Here is a 16,683-nt window from a genome sequence, read left to right on the forward strand (position 1 = left end):
CCCCCCCCCCCGCCGCCGCCGCCGCCGCCGCCCGCCCCGCAGCCCACCATGTCTCGCCGTAAGCAAGGCAAACCCCAGCACTTAAGCAAACGGGAATTCTCGCGTAAGTAACCCAATAATAGTAATAATAATTATTAATAATCACGAGAGCGCGCAGGACGAGAAGTAAGAGCGAGGGGGAGAGAGGGGTGTGTGCATGCATTTTTTAATTTTTTCACGAGATGAACCTCCTAGAGTCGGGAGAAAAGAGGAGAAAGGGAGAAAAAACAAACAAACAAACAAACAACAAACCTCATCTTATTCCGAACCACAGCCGTACGTACACTTTTGGGATAGCACGCACCTTTTATTTTTATTTAATTTACAAAAATTTGACTCCTCCTCTTTCATGCTTTCCGCTGCTTTATTTCGCTTTTAGAAAAGGAACGCAATGATTTGCCCTCCAATTTTGCAAAATAATGAACAATGCTATGGATGCGTACAACTCTTGCAAACCTAGAGGAGGAAGCTGGAGGGGGAAAGGGGGGTTGCTTCCACTCACCGAAGGAAGGAAAACGGGGCGGGAGGAGGGAGCCCAAGCCAAAAAACAATTCCCAGGGAAAAAAGGAGGTGAGAATGGTCCTCGGACAGCGGCGCGCTCACGGTCAAGTGTGCACCAGGAGGAAAGTAGTCATCTCCACAATAGTGAGAAAGTGGGATTGTGGGAGGGGGCCCCCCGGCGCTCTGGAGTCTGCAGAGTGTGGAGAGGGGCCGCGGCGGCTGGGAGAGCCTGGAGACCGGGAAGGACCGGAGCCTCGGCCGGCGCTGCCGCCTTTTGTTCCGGCCCGAGGTGGGTGTTCGTCCCGCTGCCTTTTGTGCCGGCTCCTCGCGCTTGCCCTTCCGCGCCGCCGCCGCCGAAGGGCAGGAGCAAGGGCCCGGGGCGAGCGGGAGATGGAGGGAGGGCGCTCGGGCCGCCGGCGCCTGGGTTCCTGCTGCCCACCCCTCCCAGCCGAACCTCAAGTGGCGGCGAGAAGACGTGAAAAATAAAATAAAATAAAAAAATAAAAATAAAACAAGGCAAGAGGATATAGAATTTCTTGCCCCAAAACAGAAGCCGAGCGCTCGGGCAGCCGTTTTCTGCAACGCTCTCCTCTTTGACTCCCCCACCCCCCCTTTAAAAATCTCAATCTCTATAAGAGGGAGAAAAATACAATTACCCCCTTCCCCAAAACCCCTTTAGTTGCAAACTTAGAGCGCCGGCGGCATGGAGAGGGAGCGAGGAACTCCCTCCTCTTACTATTTTTTGGAAGATTTTCAAAAAAAGTGGAAGTGGATTTTGATTGGGAAAAATCTCGTGTCTGAATGTTTACAAGCACCGCGTGTGCGGGAGCCTCCTGCCAACAAACAGAGAGAGGACAGAGCGCNATGTGCGACTGTGTGTTCTGGGAGTGCTGGATCCTCGTACTCCTTGCACCCCATCCTTGAATTCCTGCCCCCTAACCCGGGTCTGGCTCGGTCGGGGGTTGGGGGGGGTAGGCAGTGGTTCTTTGGAGTCTCTGTGGGGTGGTGGGTGGGCTACTGTGTCCTGGCTAACAGAGTGCGTCCGGGAAGGCAGGCGGTGGGCACTTAGGAAAGTTTGGCAGCAAGGGAAAGAAAGGCGTGAGAGGGCCCACATCCCTTCCCTTCCTCATTCGTGACCCTTATTTTAAATTTTGATGCAATTTTAAAACACCACCTATACCCAGTTCTGTATTTATTAAAGGGGGGGGGGCATAAGGAGATGANCCCCGCCCCCCACTCCCCCGGCCGCGCCGGATGCGGAGCAGACGCGGCGTGCGGCGGTGTGAAGTTACAGCCCGGCCAGGTACCGGCGGGAAGGAAGGGCAGTGTTCGCAGGACTCGGGAAAGCCGGAACCTTCTTCTGAAGGATGCACTGGGGGCTCAAAGGACGGACTGAGGCGTGCAATCCAGGCTGCTCCCCTATCCCCCACCCACCCCGGGTCCACCTTGGGACATTCCAGGCTGGGTGCGTTTAGCTGGCCTCTAGCCCTGTCTCAGTGTGGGCTTTGGGTTAAAAGAGTAGTAAGGAGGGGGTGCAGGGGCCAGTTCTTCATCATTTTCTGGGTGCGCAGAGGGGGCGGGAGCCATTCCGGTGTTCAGGACCCCCCCTCCCCCCAATCCTCCGCTTCTTGGGCTGAATGAGCCATTCGGTCGCTAGGAGGCAGAACAAGATCAAGAAAGCTCAGCGAACTTGAACCTGTACCAGAGCCTCCCCCACTCCCTGCTTTGCGTTTCTCGGCCGGGGAGGGACGAGCTTTGCGAGGGTGGGGGTGGGGGAAACGGACGGTTAGGCAGAATTCCCTTTCTCCCCCCCATCACCCCTTATGTCTTTGTTCTTCATTTTGACTTTAAAAATGCTTCTGGCCAGTGCTGCGAAAAAGCGCTCGGGAGCGCGGCCGACAATCCCGTGCGCCGGGCGCGGAGTGGGGGGCAGTTTTCGCTTTCTTTCGGGGCAGACATTTTTGGCAGGGGGAAAAGCGGGGGTACGCACTCTGTCTTCGAGGCAAGGCCAAAGGGCGGGATCCAGCAAGTTTGCACTTAGTCTTCGGGTTCACTTCCACCCCCACACCCCCGCGCTAAGCACGGACAACGGCGGCTACGTTGGGCTTGCACAGCGGCTCTACGGCCCGACCCCTGACTCCCCCGCCTCCCGCAGCTCTCGCCTCAGAGCCCGAAATCACAACAATAGTAATAGTTATCATCATAATGATGCGGGCGAGCAGCGTCATTAATAATGAATAACCGCAGCCGCCGCGGCGCTGCGCACACTCGTGCCCGGAATTGCGGGAGAAACGCATTTGCAGAGAACCCCCAAAGTAAAAAGTGTGAGCCTGGGGACACAGAATGAATTTCAGGGCCCGCGCTTGAGGTGTGTGGGGGGATACCGAGACTGCACCGGGTTAACCAGCCGAGTTTTCCAGCCTCACTTCCCATCTCTCCAGCTGGAGGGGCCAGGGAAAGATTGTCACCCTGAGGCCGGGCTGGACCGCGGTGGAGGCGGCAGTCGGGGCCCCTGGCTGCCCGTTGCCTCCCGGCCTGGCCAGGGCCCCACGGCCCGGCAGTCGCCGCTGCACGTGTTTGCAGCAAGCGCGGCCGGAGGCTGCAGCCTGCGAGCTGCTCGCTTTGTGCCTGAGTCCCGGCGCCCAACTTCACTTTCTGCAAAGCCCGCCCCCATCGGCCCCGGGTCCCGGGCCTCTAGCCTTAGCCTTCGCTTTTGTTTCTTTGCTTTTCCTCTGCATTTCAGACTAGGTTTGCTTCCTTACCCTGTTAAGACAATCAAAAGGAAGGACTTGGAGCGCAAACTTGAAGGCATAGCTCTTTTCCTCCCTCCCCCTCCCCCAGCAGCCTTCCTTTCCCTCGCTCCTTCCCTACATTTCTTCTAGAGCTTTTTTCCTTAAATTTATTCCTTTGCAACTGCAGAGAGGAAGGAGATCTCAGTCAGCCGCTGGGGCATTGAGACGTTCCGGTCTGTCTCGCTGTTTGAACGTAGAAGCATTTTATTTTCTATTTCTTTCTTCTCTTGTAGAGAATTCGCGGCTAATTATTATGATTATTTGCCCACTCCCTTCCACTTCAATCCTGGACTCCCCGCTTTGTAGCGGGAGGTTTAGGCCGGAGCTTAGAAACGTTGGTATTGTGGGGGCGAAGGAGGATGGAGTTGAATTGAGGGAGGGGGTAAAATGGCTGAGGTTAGGAATGTTTTTAGGGAAAGAGGAATTTGCATTAAAATACAGAGAAATTAACAGATGCCCAGAAAGGAAATGTTGATTACCACCGAGAAAAGATGTCAATGCAAATCAGTAGACTACACCAAGAGAATTGTATTTTCATATTTTCTTTGTGCCCCACTTCGTCTCATTTTTAATAATATAGCAGCAATAATAAGAACACGTTTTGATATTTCTTTGAACATTACTAGCCAAATGTTTTGCAAGAAGCCCGATGTTAGACGTATTTCATACATTAGGATATAATTCTTGTTAATTAGCAATAATTTACGTTAAGAGCATAGAAAATGTTGAGGTTACAGGTTTTATATCTGTACATTTGATCATCTTGTTATTTTCAAGAACTTTGCCTCCTATAAAATTAATTAGGTGAAATGTGGAGGTGTAATCAGCAACCTCTGAATTACCACTTCATTTCCTGGTTTTGATTGTAAATCAGTTCAGTCACTACATTTAGAAGACTTTAACCAAGTCTGTTTTGTACCGCATTACCTTTAACTATTTGATACCTAGGAGAATATTTCCTTTTGCTCCTAAATAATATTTCCACTTTCAGATATATGTCAGGCCTTGGGGATAAAAACAACAACAACAACAAATCTTAACGGTGGAGTTTTAAAAATGTGGGTTTTTTTTTTTTTTTTGCTAAGGTTCTACACAGTACTAACTTTAATAACACAAAATATTATTCCTGAATCTTTCTTTAATCTATAGCCCTCAGAACTTGCATTTAATGCCGAACAACAACAAAAAGCCACATTTGTCAATGCATACTTAAAAATCCTTAATTCAAATAGCAGGGATCTTGGAGACTGACTTCCTTATTCAGTCTCTCACTTGGTCAAAATGAAAGCAAATGTAGGAGAAAAATGACATAGAGGCATAATGCAAAAGCACTTCTGTTTGTCTCCTTTTCTTTGAAAAGCATGCATGTGTGTTTTGTGTTTATCTTTGGCCAGTATGTTGGGCAAAGAAACATAAGTGCTTACTTTGCTGTCTTTATTAGTGGGAATATAACCTTCATATTCCTGTGGTGACCTTATGTTAAATTAGGAGGAGTACCAGCGGCTAGAAATTATGACATGTCCTACTTGAGCACAGGTGCAGCTAGGCAGGGCTCTCTCAATATTATTTCACCCAGCACATCTGGGAGTTACTCCAGATCTTCCCCCTCAATATTCAGCCTGGGTAGGGTTGAAATAAATTTAACCTGAGTTCACTGGATTTTTGCACTTTATCAAAATCGGTTCCAATATTCTACACTCAAATTAAAATCTATTTTTTGATTCTCTGTGGCTTTAAGTTCATTAAATGTGAAATTGGCAGCTTGCTAAAGAAGGTCAGACTGATTAACTGTTTAAGACTTGTACATTTTCTGCTTCAGTTTTATTAACTGGCAGCATCCTAGATGTGTTTTGTATTTTGTGATTTTTTTTTTGATAGGGTAAGCGTATGGTTTCAAGAGGAGAGACTTACCAACTCTCTTTTCCCCTTTGGAAGGCTAAAAAATGATAGAAGCTGTTCAAATGAGACGCTAGAGTATTTTGGTGCAAAGTTAAAAAAAAAAAGGAAACAGGAATGAAAGACATATCTACCTTGTTATACCATCCGCTAGTGATTATGTGTGTAGAAATAGTCCCATAATGAAGCGTTTTGGAGCTCATTCAGAAAATTAGTCAACTTTGACAACATTAGGTGAAGTATTTCAAGTCTAAAGAAAGGACTTCTCAGCCTTGTTCTGAAATGTGGCATTTGCTTGACCATTCTGATTTTTATGTGATGGGAGCCACCAAGTGCAAACATGTTTAGAATATTTTAGGCATTCCTTTCTTTAGAATGAAAAAATGACTAATTGGCTTATTTTCTTAAGTACTCAAAAGTATCCCATTTAGCTAATGTGTCTGAGAAGAATTGCCAGTGAATTTGGGATTTCTTTGATTTTGTGGCACTGCTGAGAGTGAGATCAGAAAGGTTTTTGGCAGTATGAATTATGCTACGTTATGATTATTATTTAGATCCGTTTCACAGGTGAATGCAGTCGTTTGCTTATTATGGCGGTGTAAATGTGGCACGTTTTGTGTGTGAAATAGTAGCTTTATAATTTACGAAGCTAAGTCTCTGTGTACTTAGAAGTATATACATTCACACACAAAGGGTGTGTGTATTTATTTACCTCTCCTTTTATTCTTTGGCACAATACACAACTTAGTCTATAAGAAAAAAGAAATAAATTTGGTTTAAATCCATGTTTTTACTAGTCTTGGGGATAGTTATCATTTAAGCTTTCTTTATGTCCCCTGTGTTAACTATTTACTTAACAATCAACATTGTTTCTAAACTCTAAAACCAGACACAGTTTATAGTGTGTGTGTGTGTGTGTGTGTGTGTGTGTGTTTTCTCAGGAGTTATGCAAGTGAGATAGTTTTCTTTAAATATGTGGTGATTTGCCTCATTGATAAACTTGCTTTCTTGTTGATAACCTCCATATTACACGTTTTAGGTGCTCATGTTTTCTGGGTATTATGTGAAGGAGGCTAGAAACACTTTATATGTGGTGGGATGGGATGGGGTTGAGAATGTATTTCCCCTTTCTCTCTATTCTCTGGCGCTCTAATAATTGTGCTTTTGTTTCTCCAACCACAGCCGAACCTCTTGAAGCCATTCTTACAGATGATGAACCAGACCACGGCCCTTTGGGAGCTCCAGAAGGGGACCATGACCTCCTCACGTGTGGGCAGTGCCAGATGAACTTCCCATTGGGGGACATTCTTATTTTTATCGAGCACAAACGGAAACAATGCAATGGCAGCCTCTGCTTAGAAAAAGCTGTGGATAAGCCACCTTCCCCTTCACCAATCGAGATGAAAAAAGCATCCAATCCTGTGGAGGTTGGCATCCAGGTCACGCCAGAGGATGACGATTGTTTATCAACGTCATCTAGAGGAATTTGCCCCAAACAGGAACACATAGCAGGTAAATGAGAAGCAAGGAGAAAAGCTGTTTGCATGTTTTCTTTTCATTTTCAGAGGTGCTGTAGCCAAGCACTCAGGAGTGGTGAAGAGCTTTCTGTATTTCTCCATGTGACTGTCCATGACAGCCCTGTAATGTTAAAATAATCATTTCTATTGCTTACGTCCAGAACACAAAAAAATAAATATTTTCCACTTCACTGAGTCAGATGTAGGTGGAGGAGGTGCGCACACCTGATACCCTCTCTCTGGATCTGTTGATGCTGAATTTTTTCCTTTTTTTCTCCCCTTCTCATTTTTAAGTGTTGAACCTTAGTAAGTATACCTGGCCCAGTTTCCAGTGTCCATTTCCAGCCATCGTGACAAGTCAGAGGCAGAAGTGGCTGTACAGTCATTTTGTAGTTTGGCCAATGACCTGTTTGAGTCAGAAGACCTGGTCAGACCTCCCTAGGGGTGCTGTTAGTTCTCAAGGCTTCCACAAAGGGGGGTGGGCTGACAGGGCGTTTTGGAGTGGGTAGAAAGAGTTAACTGAGTTTCAGGGCTCCCTTGGATCCATATTGGCTGTCAGCCCGTATGGGGCTGTAATTAAACACAGCCCCGTGGTGGGATGACACCGTGACCTTGACTTTAAGATGCCATTTTCGACTGGCCAGGCCAGAGTAGAGAGGGCAGTTGCTGAAGCGCACAGACATGCTTACTCGAAAAGTTTAAGGGCATGTTGGAAATTTCAAAAGGTTGGTTTGACAGGAACGGCTGCTCCCTGCAGCCTGCCTCCTCAGCTAAATGATAAATGCTTCTCTGTGCTCCCTCTTGTCTCTGATGTGGTTTTGACAGATGTATCTTGATTTTGTTTGTGGTTTACACAACCACATGTCACCCTTACAAATGTCCAGTCCAGGCTTCCACTGTTTCTGCTGTAACACAATGTAAAAATTCTCTTGGAAAAATACATACACATATTCAACAGCTTTCCTTCCTTTGGTTAATTTTAGCAGAGAGGTAGTTAGGTGTGTGGGTTTCTCAGCAGCTCACAGGAAAATGAATTAACGGCTAGCAGAGGGACTTAAATCCCTATCCTAAGTAATAAGCAGTGGCACTATATGATGACCCTTGAAACATTTTGTGTGTGTGTGTGTGTGTGTGTGTGAGAGAGAGAGAGAAACGAGTGATTTAACACACAAGACAAAGTGAATGCAAAGTCTGTGGTGACAAAAATGCCAAGCCTTCTGGTGGTTCCCTCTCTTCTGTTTCCTCTGACCCCTCCCCCAAAAGGCAGAAGGTTTATTTGGTTTTAGGAAAGATAGTGCATATAATCAATTGATTCACTGGAACTTATCTTTCTGACCTCGTTTGATCACAAAGTTGAACTGTAGTAGGTCAGTGGTCCAGAGGGAATTAAATTTGTATTATTTCTCCTTCCCCTCCTCTGGAATTTGATCATTAAAATCAAACGTGGCCTTTCCTTTCCTTTCCTCTCCTCTCCTCTCCCCTCATCTCCTCTTTTCTTTTCTTTCCCTTTCTTCCCCCATGCTTCCTGCAATAACACTCAGATACTTTTTCTTTAGTAAAATGAGAAATTTGTACCAGGGAAGCTGCATTTACAAAATATTTTTCTAGAATCCACTGCATTTAGCGTATGTGACATGTAGTTTAACATTTTATAACCCCCCCCCCCCCCCCAAGTAGGATATGGCAGTGACCATTTCCATGTGCTGTCTTATGACTGGAAGGAAAATGTAAGGCATGATTAATGAAGCAAGAGCAAGCGGAAGGGGATTTGTCGTCTTTGGAGATCCAAAGCCTTTCTAAATCACCAAATATGGAGTAACACTTGCGTGATGTAACATCGTATTTACATATCGAGCTGCTCGTTTAAAAGACAAAACACAGTGTCTGTCAAGCAGGAATTAAAACCACACTTCTTAACTGAGGTCCCAAATAGGTTATTCACTCTCAGATTAACCAGCTCCAAAATTCTGTGCTTCTGTACTTAGAAGAGGAATCTAAAAAGCTGGAGGGGGGCGGGAAGGCACTATAGTCAAAGCTTTTTACTGTTACAGTTGTGAATGTACATAGAGAAAGAAAAGATATTTTCCTTAACTTCTGGTTCTCATAAAGGTTTTTTGTTTTCAAGACCCAGTATAATAGCAGAGCCCAGAGAAGCACCCCCTCCCTGCCCGCTGAAAAAAACAAAACACAAAAGAAAGAAAAAAGAAAAGAAAGCAAATTTAAAAGATGTTTTAGAAGGCTAATACTAAATAATTTCACGGAGATGAACAGCAATATAAGGTATCTGAGATGTTCAATGGGTGCACAAATGTAGCAACCCAGGTGAGGTAAACCTTTCATGCACAAATAATTACAAAGCCTTAATTCCTTTCATTGTGTTTAATCACCTGTTCCCATCCTGGAATTGGCTGGACATAAATAGCATGGTCACATCTCAAAGCGAGATGTCAGTAACTAGAATCACAATTTTTCAAATTCACAGTAATGAATTAAGAGTTTCCTATGGTGAAATTAACATTCTACCATCGCACATAAATTAAGATGCCCTGGCCCTCAGGTGCCTCTGAAGGGAAGTTCTGAAAGACGGCTGTGCACTACCAGCCCGTTCTCTCAAGCACGCCTTTACAATTCCAAGTCTGCTTTTCTTTCTATGGTGAGGAAGGAAACAATAAGAATAATCATCCAGTAGATATTTGAATTGTGTCACAAAAAGAAAGGAGAAGCAATGCTCCATGTTAGCAGAGAGATCTATTGATGAATCTGTAGAAGAATATGTTTGGCAACCACATAAAAGGTAGTCGTTTAAGTGCGCTGTGTAGGAAAGGCTTTATTAAAGTGATGTAAGTTGGATTTGAGCTCACTGTGTGCTCTGTGCCATTTTATAGGCAGGAAGCAGGAATAAAACAGTGACGGATTTTCTTGAGATAAGTAAAGCTTAGCATTGGGGGCTTTCAAATAGGAGAAGAAGGTAGAGTTCTTTAAATCTTCAGTAAAGTGATACGCATTTTGACTGGACATAGGCCTCACGAAGAGGAGCGTTTTTTGGAAAGGATGATTTTTTTACCTGACAAATAGATGGCTGTGTGCTTCAACACTTCCCCCATGTAACATGTGTGTGCTGATTAGGTTGCTGTTTTTCATTTCATTCACATATTCAAAATACTGTGTGGCTGTGACCCAGTGAGACCATTGACATAGTATTAATTTAACTGGAAATGAGCAGGTCATATTGTGTGGGACCCAGTTCATCTATTTGTATGTCAGATACTCACCATCAGATGTCAGCAGCCTGTGACTGGCAGTCAGGGCTTTTAATAGGGCTGTTGCTGTGTTTTCTAGTCTCATCTTTTATGATGGGAGAAATACTCATCAGAGATTAGTGAATGTGAAACTGGTGTTCACTTACAGAAAAGGCCAAAAATATTATCCCACAGTGTCAGCCTTGAGGTTTTGACTTATGACACACGGAAATCTTTAAATTAGGGTTGGGCCAACGTGAAGTTAGCTTTTTAAGAGAATGAGGGAAAATAGGACCAGTCTTATAAAATGTAGTCAGATCTACTACTATTGGTATGTAATATTTTTTCTCCTTAAAATCATGAACATAGGCTTTTATATCAGGATATTTAAAAATTAATTTGCTTAAGCAATATACTTCATAACTAGATAAAAATATATAAGACAGTTACTCTAATGGAGGGGGAAATACTAATTCAAAACCCGAAACACATCAGCATTTTACTTAAAGGTAAATCAAGTATAACACACTTAACGCTTTTCAGAATTTAGCAGATCAACTTGCCTTCTCTTTTTGTACCCATTCTGATTCTTTCCTAGCTCAGAATGAATTGGGGATGTATCTGTGTACTTCATGGTATAATTGTAAATGAGACTATAAATTATAGTATCCTAATATGAGTATTTTTAATTTCTCTTTATTTGTGTGATTCTGAATAAAAACCACTGACTTCTGAAGTGAATTTTTAGCTGAAAAAGAAAACAACACCCCCCTCCCCCATATACTGGTGAACATTTTACTTATTACCTTCATTATGCAGAGAATAGAGAATATTGTTCCTTGATCTATCTATCTATATATCTCTAGGATTTTCACTGGGAGCCTGTGTTTGTGAGGCCACTACCCAGAGACTCATGTTCATGAGTCTGGGAGTCCTATATACAAGCTGTATTTGTAAATAAGACCACGAAAGGTTGTGAACTGGCAGCTTGGATGTTTTGTCAAAGTACAATGTCAGAGAAACTCTCTCTAAGACAAATTGTAAATAGAACTGTCACAGTGATTGCATGATTGAGCCACAGAAGTGTCTTACAATTGTTGGCATTGTCAGAGGACTTTTGAAAGCTTAATTAAACACAGTGGCCCGCATGGCTGCTAAATTTACTTCGGAAAGCCAAAAAGGGAAAAAAAAATCTAAAATGTGGAAGATTCCCAAAGATCTTAAAGTTCTTCAGACATTACCCTTCCGGTGACACAGAAAAGATGCATTGTGCATTTTCCTAGTTGTCTTTTATAAATAATAGTTTTGAGAATAGGGCCACGTGATATGAAGATCATCCTGTGTGTGATGTGGAGATTGTGTTAGTTTTTCTGTCTCCTGCTGTTACAGACAGTTAATGTAAAAATGGCCTTTTATTGGAAACACAAATATGTATTCACTTCAAGAACAGGAGCAGAGGGGGAAAGTTTCCCTCCCATTCTCTGTGTTCATTCTGTGAAAGCTTAAAAAAACAGTGCTGTAATTTCTTAAATCACTCCATTCCTTGTGTTGCAAGTTGTGCCTTTTACTTTAAAGGATCTGAAATCTGTTTTGCACACCTTTCTCCTCATGCATGTGGCATTTAATTGTGGAGCTGCCCATGGGCTGGAAAACGCAACTGGGTGTAGAAACGTGCAGGCAATGTCAGGACAGCGAACCTTAAGCTCAGAGAAGAGGAGAGTTGGATGCATATTAATGGCACATTTTCGAGTCCTGGAAAATCATTAATTTCACACCACAGCCTCCATGTAGTTTGGCTAATGTGGGAGGACTAAATTGGAGCATATGACAAACGTGCAAATCCTAGGGAAGCATTTTTCACAATTTTGTGATTTCTTAAGTGGAAGTGTTTAATAAAGGAGAATGGATGAATGGTGGCTTTTGCACACTAGTCTGTGAGAAAGGAAGAAAGTTTGGTTTTCCTTGGGGGAAAACACGAAATTGAACCAAAGTAGCACAGCTAGGGAAATGCACCGAAATCGCGGCATTTAGTGTTAATTTAATGGACTTTGGTTGGTCTGTTCACACCCTTTACTGCACAAAGGAGTCAGTTGACAAAATTTACCCCAAGCCCAAGTCTGTTTTTACATACCGTAGTACCAGCTTTGTGCAGCAAAAAGCACTTAGCATCAAACTGGACCCAGCCTGGCACCTTGCCACTTTTTTAGCAAGAGATTTAATCACCAAGGATCTTTAGTACCTTTCTGCTTGTTCAGATTTCATTTGGGTCATGGTTATGTCAGCAGTGTTGTTATTACAAGGATTAAAAAAGAAGAAAGATTTTAACTTAGTGCCCGTTTTTAACATTGTCTCAAACCAAGCAAGTTTTTAATTTATGTGTCAATTTGGAGGACATTAATAAAGTTCATAAATATATAATTTAATGGATAATAACCAGTATTTTTATTTGTAATACAAATAGAAAATGGGCCATTGTATCCCTCCCTCTCTGTTCTTTCCGCCTCCCCAGGTAAATGTGCATCCTTAAACCGTTTCTCCTTTACGTCCAGGGTATAGAGGCTCTGGCCAATATCAGTAAATTTACCTTTGTAATTTGCCATGTAGTTTTTACAACAATGACCTAATTAATTTGAGCATGAACCATATTATTGCTACTAGAGTCATTTTCTGTCACAAACTTAATTTCCAGGAAATGTAACCTGACGAATAAGAATGCTTTAGCTCTCCACATGTGCTCCTAGAGACCAAAGGCAGATTTAGAATAATAATAATAATAAAAAAATGCCAGCATTATTAAAGCCAGTATGCTTGATGCCAAACTCAATTTGAAGCCAGTAAACATCAGACTGTATTTCTAATCAGTTTTAGAATATAACGTATTCCATATTGGGCTCACTGGAATCTGTCTTTCTGCTTTTTACTGGCCAGCTGCACTCCCTATGCATTTTTAAAACATTTCAGCAAAGGCTTTTGCTGTTCTTAGCAGGGTTAGTAACTTGGGGTCTATTTCTGAGCTCATTCGTCATTCTGCGATGGCATTGAGTTAGGTTGGCAAGGGAAGGATTTGAAGCATGGGGGGTGGTGAGGTCACTTCTGACCCCAGCAGGGAATAGGTGAGCTTCATTTGCCTTTACAATAGACGCACAGTTACTGCACCTTGGAGGAGCTCTCAGGTGCCGCTCAGATGGGCGCATGTAAATGCCCTGTCAGATGCGGAGCCGGAATATTAATGCCTCTTCCACCACCGCACCATAATAAAGCTGTACACAGCAAGCTTAATATGCAGCTAGTCTGGGGAATTGTGTAAACTTAGGTAGCCCAGTGTGAAAGACAGGGATGTAAAAATGCTCGATATGCTACAGTTTCCATTCTTGTTCTCCTTTGATCTACAGCAAAATGAAAACATCATCCTTTCCTCCTCTTGGAGTTGTCTCCCCAACTCTGCCACCTCCCAATCCACCACCAGAATTTTTTGCATGTGTGGTATGGAGAAATGCGACATAATTTGCTTCGTATGGTTAATTACAGGCGTTTGAATATTTAAAATTTTAAATAGCCGCTGTTCCAGCTTTTCCTGTTAAAAGTATGTGATTTGAACAAAGGGATTACAGTGTAAATATTTGTGGTGATTTGCAACACCCCTCTTTCCCCATTAAACACACACACACGTGCACGTGCACACACACACACACACATTCAGTATAGATGTAGTGCTGACTTAACAGGCTTCTGTACCTTCATTTATACTTAAAAAAAAAATCAGCTCTCAACTGGAACTCCATTAAAACATTTTGCCATTGTTTTTGAGTCCACTGTTGCTGGAGGTTTTAAAGAGGATTTTTATAATGTGTTCATTTAACAGAATCAACAGCTGTCAGAACCAGTTGTGGTAAATCCACAAAACGTACAAAGAAAATACACGCGTTTCCTGAAACAAAACACTTGGAAAAACAAGCTGCCAAGAACTGGCGAATGAGAAGTCTGCAGACAGGGAGCCGGAGTGTTTCATCTCTTGGTTCACCCTGGAGACTGATGTGAGCGGATCTGATGCAATGCCCTGGAAGGTTTACCTGACCAGGTGCCTGCTTTGAGGCAATGCATCGGGCAGGAGGGCTGGACGGGGCAGAGACTTGTTCCTTATTCTGCCCTCCTTTTTACTTTTTGATCTCTCCATGTAGATAAAATACCAAGTTCGTAGAGTGCTAACACAACAAATTATATCCACTAAAGGTGAGGTGATCAGATTTAAACTTCCTGTAAAAGAAGCCAGAAGGCATCTAGCACACCCTTTTCCAGATAGGGTTGGCAGCGTGTTATGCAGACTTGAATCGGCCCCGCCAGGGAATTCCCAATGGGACCCTGGAGCAGGCATGTTGATGAAGGGGATACCTGGGGACCTCTGGTCACTCACAATGAGTTTCTGTTTGTATCTTCACTCTTGTTAGCCTTGGCAATGAACAATTACACCTACAATTTGATCTTAGTTTTAGATACAGGTGAGTCCACTGATTAAAAACTCCCATTAAAATGAAGAATGGAATTATTGTGAAGCCCGTGAAGGTGCTTTCAAAATGAACATAGGTGCTGTTGTGTCCCCCCTCCTACCCCCGCTCTCTGGTTTCTGTTTTCTTTCTGAATTTTCTAAAAAAAAAAAAAAAATACAAAACTCAAAAAAACACAAGGAAGCCTCGTGCTAAGCATCAGGGCATTTAAATTTATATTCATCAGTTGTTCATTTTCTTGGTATGTAATGATGTGTAAAAAAAGCTGCAAAAAAAATCACATCTGTTAATTTTTAGGGAAATAAGGTGTAGCTTGAGTTCTTCTTACCTTAGCTGGAGTACAAGGCTCTACACGCCACGTCTGATCTCTTACGTTTTAAATATGGAGTTTCTCTTTGGGCCAAAAAAAAAAAAAAAAAAAAATCTGAAGCATTTCCCTTTACTGACTCAGGGGATACCATGATTTCATGATTTATTTACATTTAGGGGGCCGCTCACAATGAGCCATTTACTGCTCATCTTAGCCCCCTCCTCCACAAGTCTTTGAGTTCACAGTTAAAACAATACATTAACCAGTGTTAAATTTTAAATCTCATGGGTTTCTCTCTCCTACTTCATCCCATCCTAAGATTAAACACACACACACACACACACACACACACACACAACAACACAACTATTCTTTTGCATTTAAAAGTGAACATTGGCTACTGAAGAATGATTTAAAGGCTGAGAAAATTTTTAATAATAAATCGTAACCTTCTCATGTTATGTTTTTGTTATGTTAAGGGGAAAAAATCAATAAGGAAAAATTTAATTCTGATAAAGATACTCTTGGATCTTTGAAAACAACTGCTGTCCTTTTAACTAAAACATTTGAGCAGCTTCAAAGACTATGTATTTCTTCTGATCTTGGAGCTGTGTGACTGGTAGCAAGAAGGAAAAAAAAATCTTATTCTACATACAAGTGGATTGCTTAACAAGTCTGCACAGACACGTACTTGTTTGTACAATAGAGATAAAAATTCCTGTATAAAAATAATTCAGCTGCTGACAGCAGGCATTGTTGTTGGACCTGTCTTTTGTGCCTGTCCCAGCTCTGGGCCCCTTCTCCCCCCTATCTGCTCGGGACAGCTTGCTGCCTGCAGACTCCTGACCAGAAGTTAATTGCTATATATTAAATATATAGGTATTGTGTCTAAAGAGGAATATCTGGAGCCTCCCTATATGCATTCGACTCTACTTTCTGATGTGATTGCAGTACTGCCAGCAAGAGGGTGGCAGGCAAACACTCTAATAGGGAAAATGACTTGAAGGCAGTTAAGGGAAATTTGGCCTTCAGGTCCCATTTGCTCTGCAGTGTAGCATCAGTTTCTAAACTTTTGTTTTTAATCTAATTCTGATTTACTCTGTCACATCCCATATCAACCCTCATTGAACTCTACTCATGTAGAGTAACATTGGTGTCAAACGGAATTGGTCAGGACTGTGGACCTGTGGCTCATACAGATGGTTGTGGATGTGAGTTACACGCAGCTCTGCATCCTTTTCTTTCTAATAAACGTGAAAATGGGGCACATTTCTGAGCAGGGCCCGTGGGTAAGAGAGCCAAGGAAAGAGGGATAGTACCTGGAGGTTCCCCCCCCCCCCCCGCCTCTTTCCCACTTCCTTGGGATACCTGCATTTCAGGTAGTAAGATCCACTCTAGGAAAACATCTGAGGCTGGGGGTGAGGGTGGGGAGAGAGTGGCAGAGAGAAGTTATTGGCGTATTTTCAGTACGGGTTCAAACACAATCACCAAAGCAGAGTCTTCTGGATCCAGGAGCAGAGCAGTACGCACCGGACGTGGGCCTTTCAGAGCGGTTATTCCCAGTCAGACTTGTTCTCCATCCTAGCTAGGTCTTAACGTGGGCTTTCCCTGGGGTTGGGTGTTTGAGATGGGGCCCAAGGAGGCATTCACTGGGAATTCTATCACAAAAATTTCTTAAATATCGTGAGGTGAGTAAGGTGTGAGTTAGCATTCAAGGTGTGAGATAGATTCTCCTCCATACTTGTCACTGGGAAGCATGAGACTCCAAATTCCCACTATGCTCCGTAGTAACTCTGGTGGGGGGGCGGCAGTGGGTGGACATCACAACTTTCTGAATGTCAGCTGATGTCTGCATGACCTGTTCGTCCTGAATTAAATGATGCCAGT

The 16,683-nt window shown here is 43.3% G+C and overlaps 1 protein-coding gene across 10 annotated transcripts in view; it reads left to right on the top strand.

The window, feature by feature from the left end:
- Nucleotides 1–17: 17 nt before the first annotated feature.
- Nucleotides 18–16,683, top strand: part of BCL11A (BCL11 transcription factor A) — a 99,080-nt gene continuing 82,414 nt past the window's right edge. For 8 of the 10 annotated variants that reach the window (XM_077766473.1, XM_077766477.1, XM_077766481.1 and 5 more), the window contains exons 1-2: nt 18–103; nt 6,411–6,740. In XM_077766473.1, the coding sequence (XP_077622599.1) occupies nt 49–103; nt 6,411–6,740 (385 nt within the window). In that variant the 5' untranslated portion in view covers nt 18–48. Of the gene's footprint in view, nt 104–1,952; nt 2,006–2,843; nt 2,909–6,410; nt 6,741–16,683 lie in introns of those variants that run through there. The other 2 variants (XM_077766480.1, XM_077766476.1) reach the window with 2 other exon arrangements.

Source organism: Crocuta crocuta, unplaced genomic scaffold, assembly GCF_008692635.1.
Source record: "Crocuta crocuta isolate KB4526 unplaced genomic scaffold, BGI_CrCroc_1.0 scaffold113, whole genome shotgun sequence".
Lineage (NCBI taxonomy): Eukaryota > Metazoa > Chordata > Mammalia > Carnivora > Hyaenidae > Crocuta > Crocuta crocuta.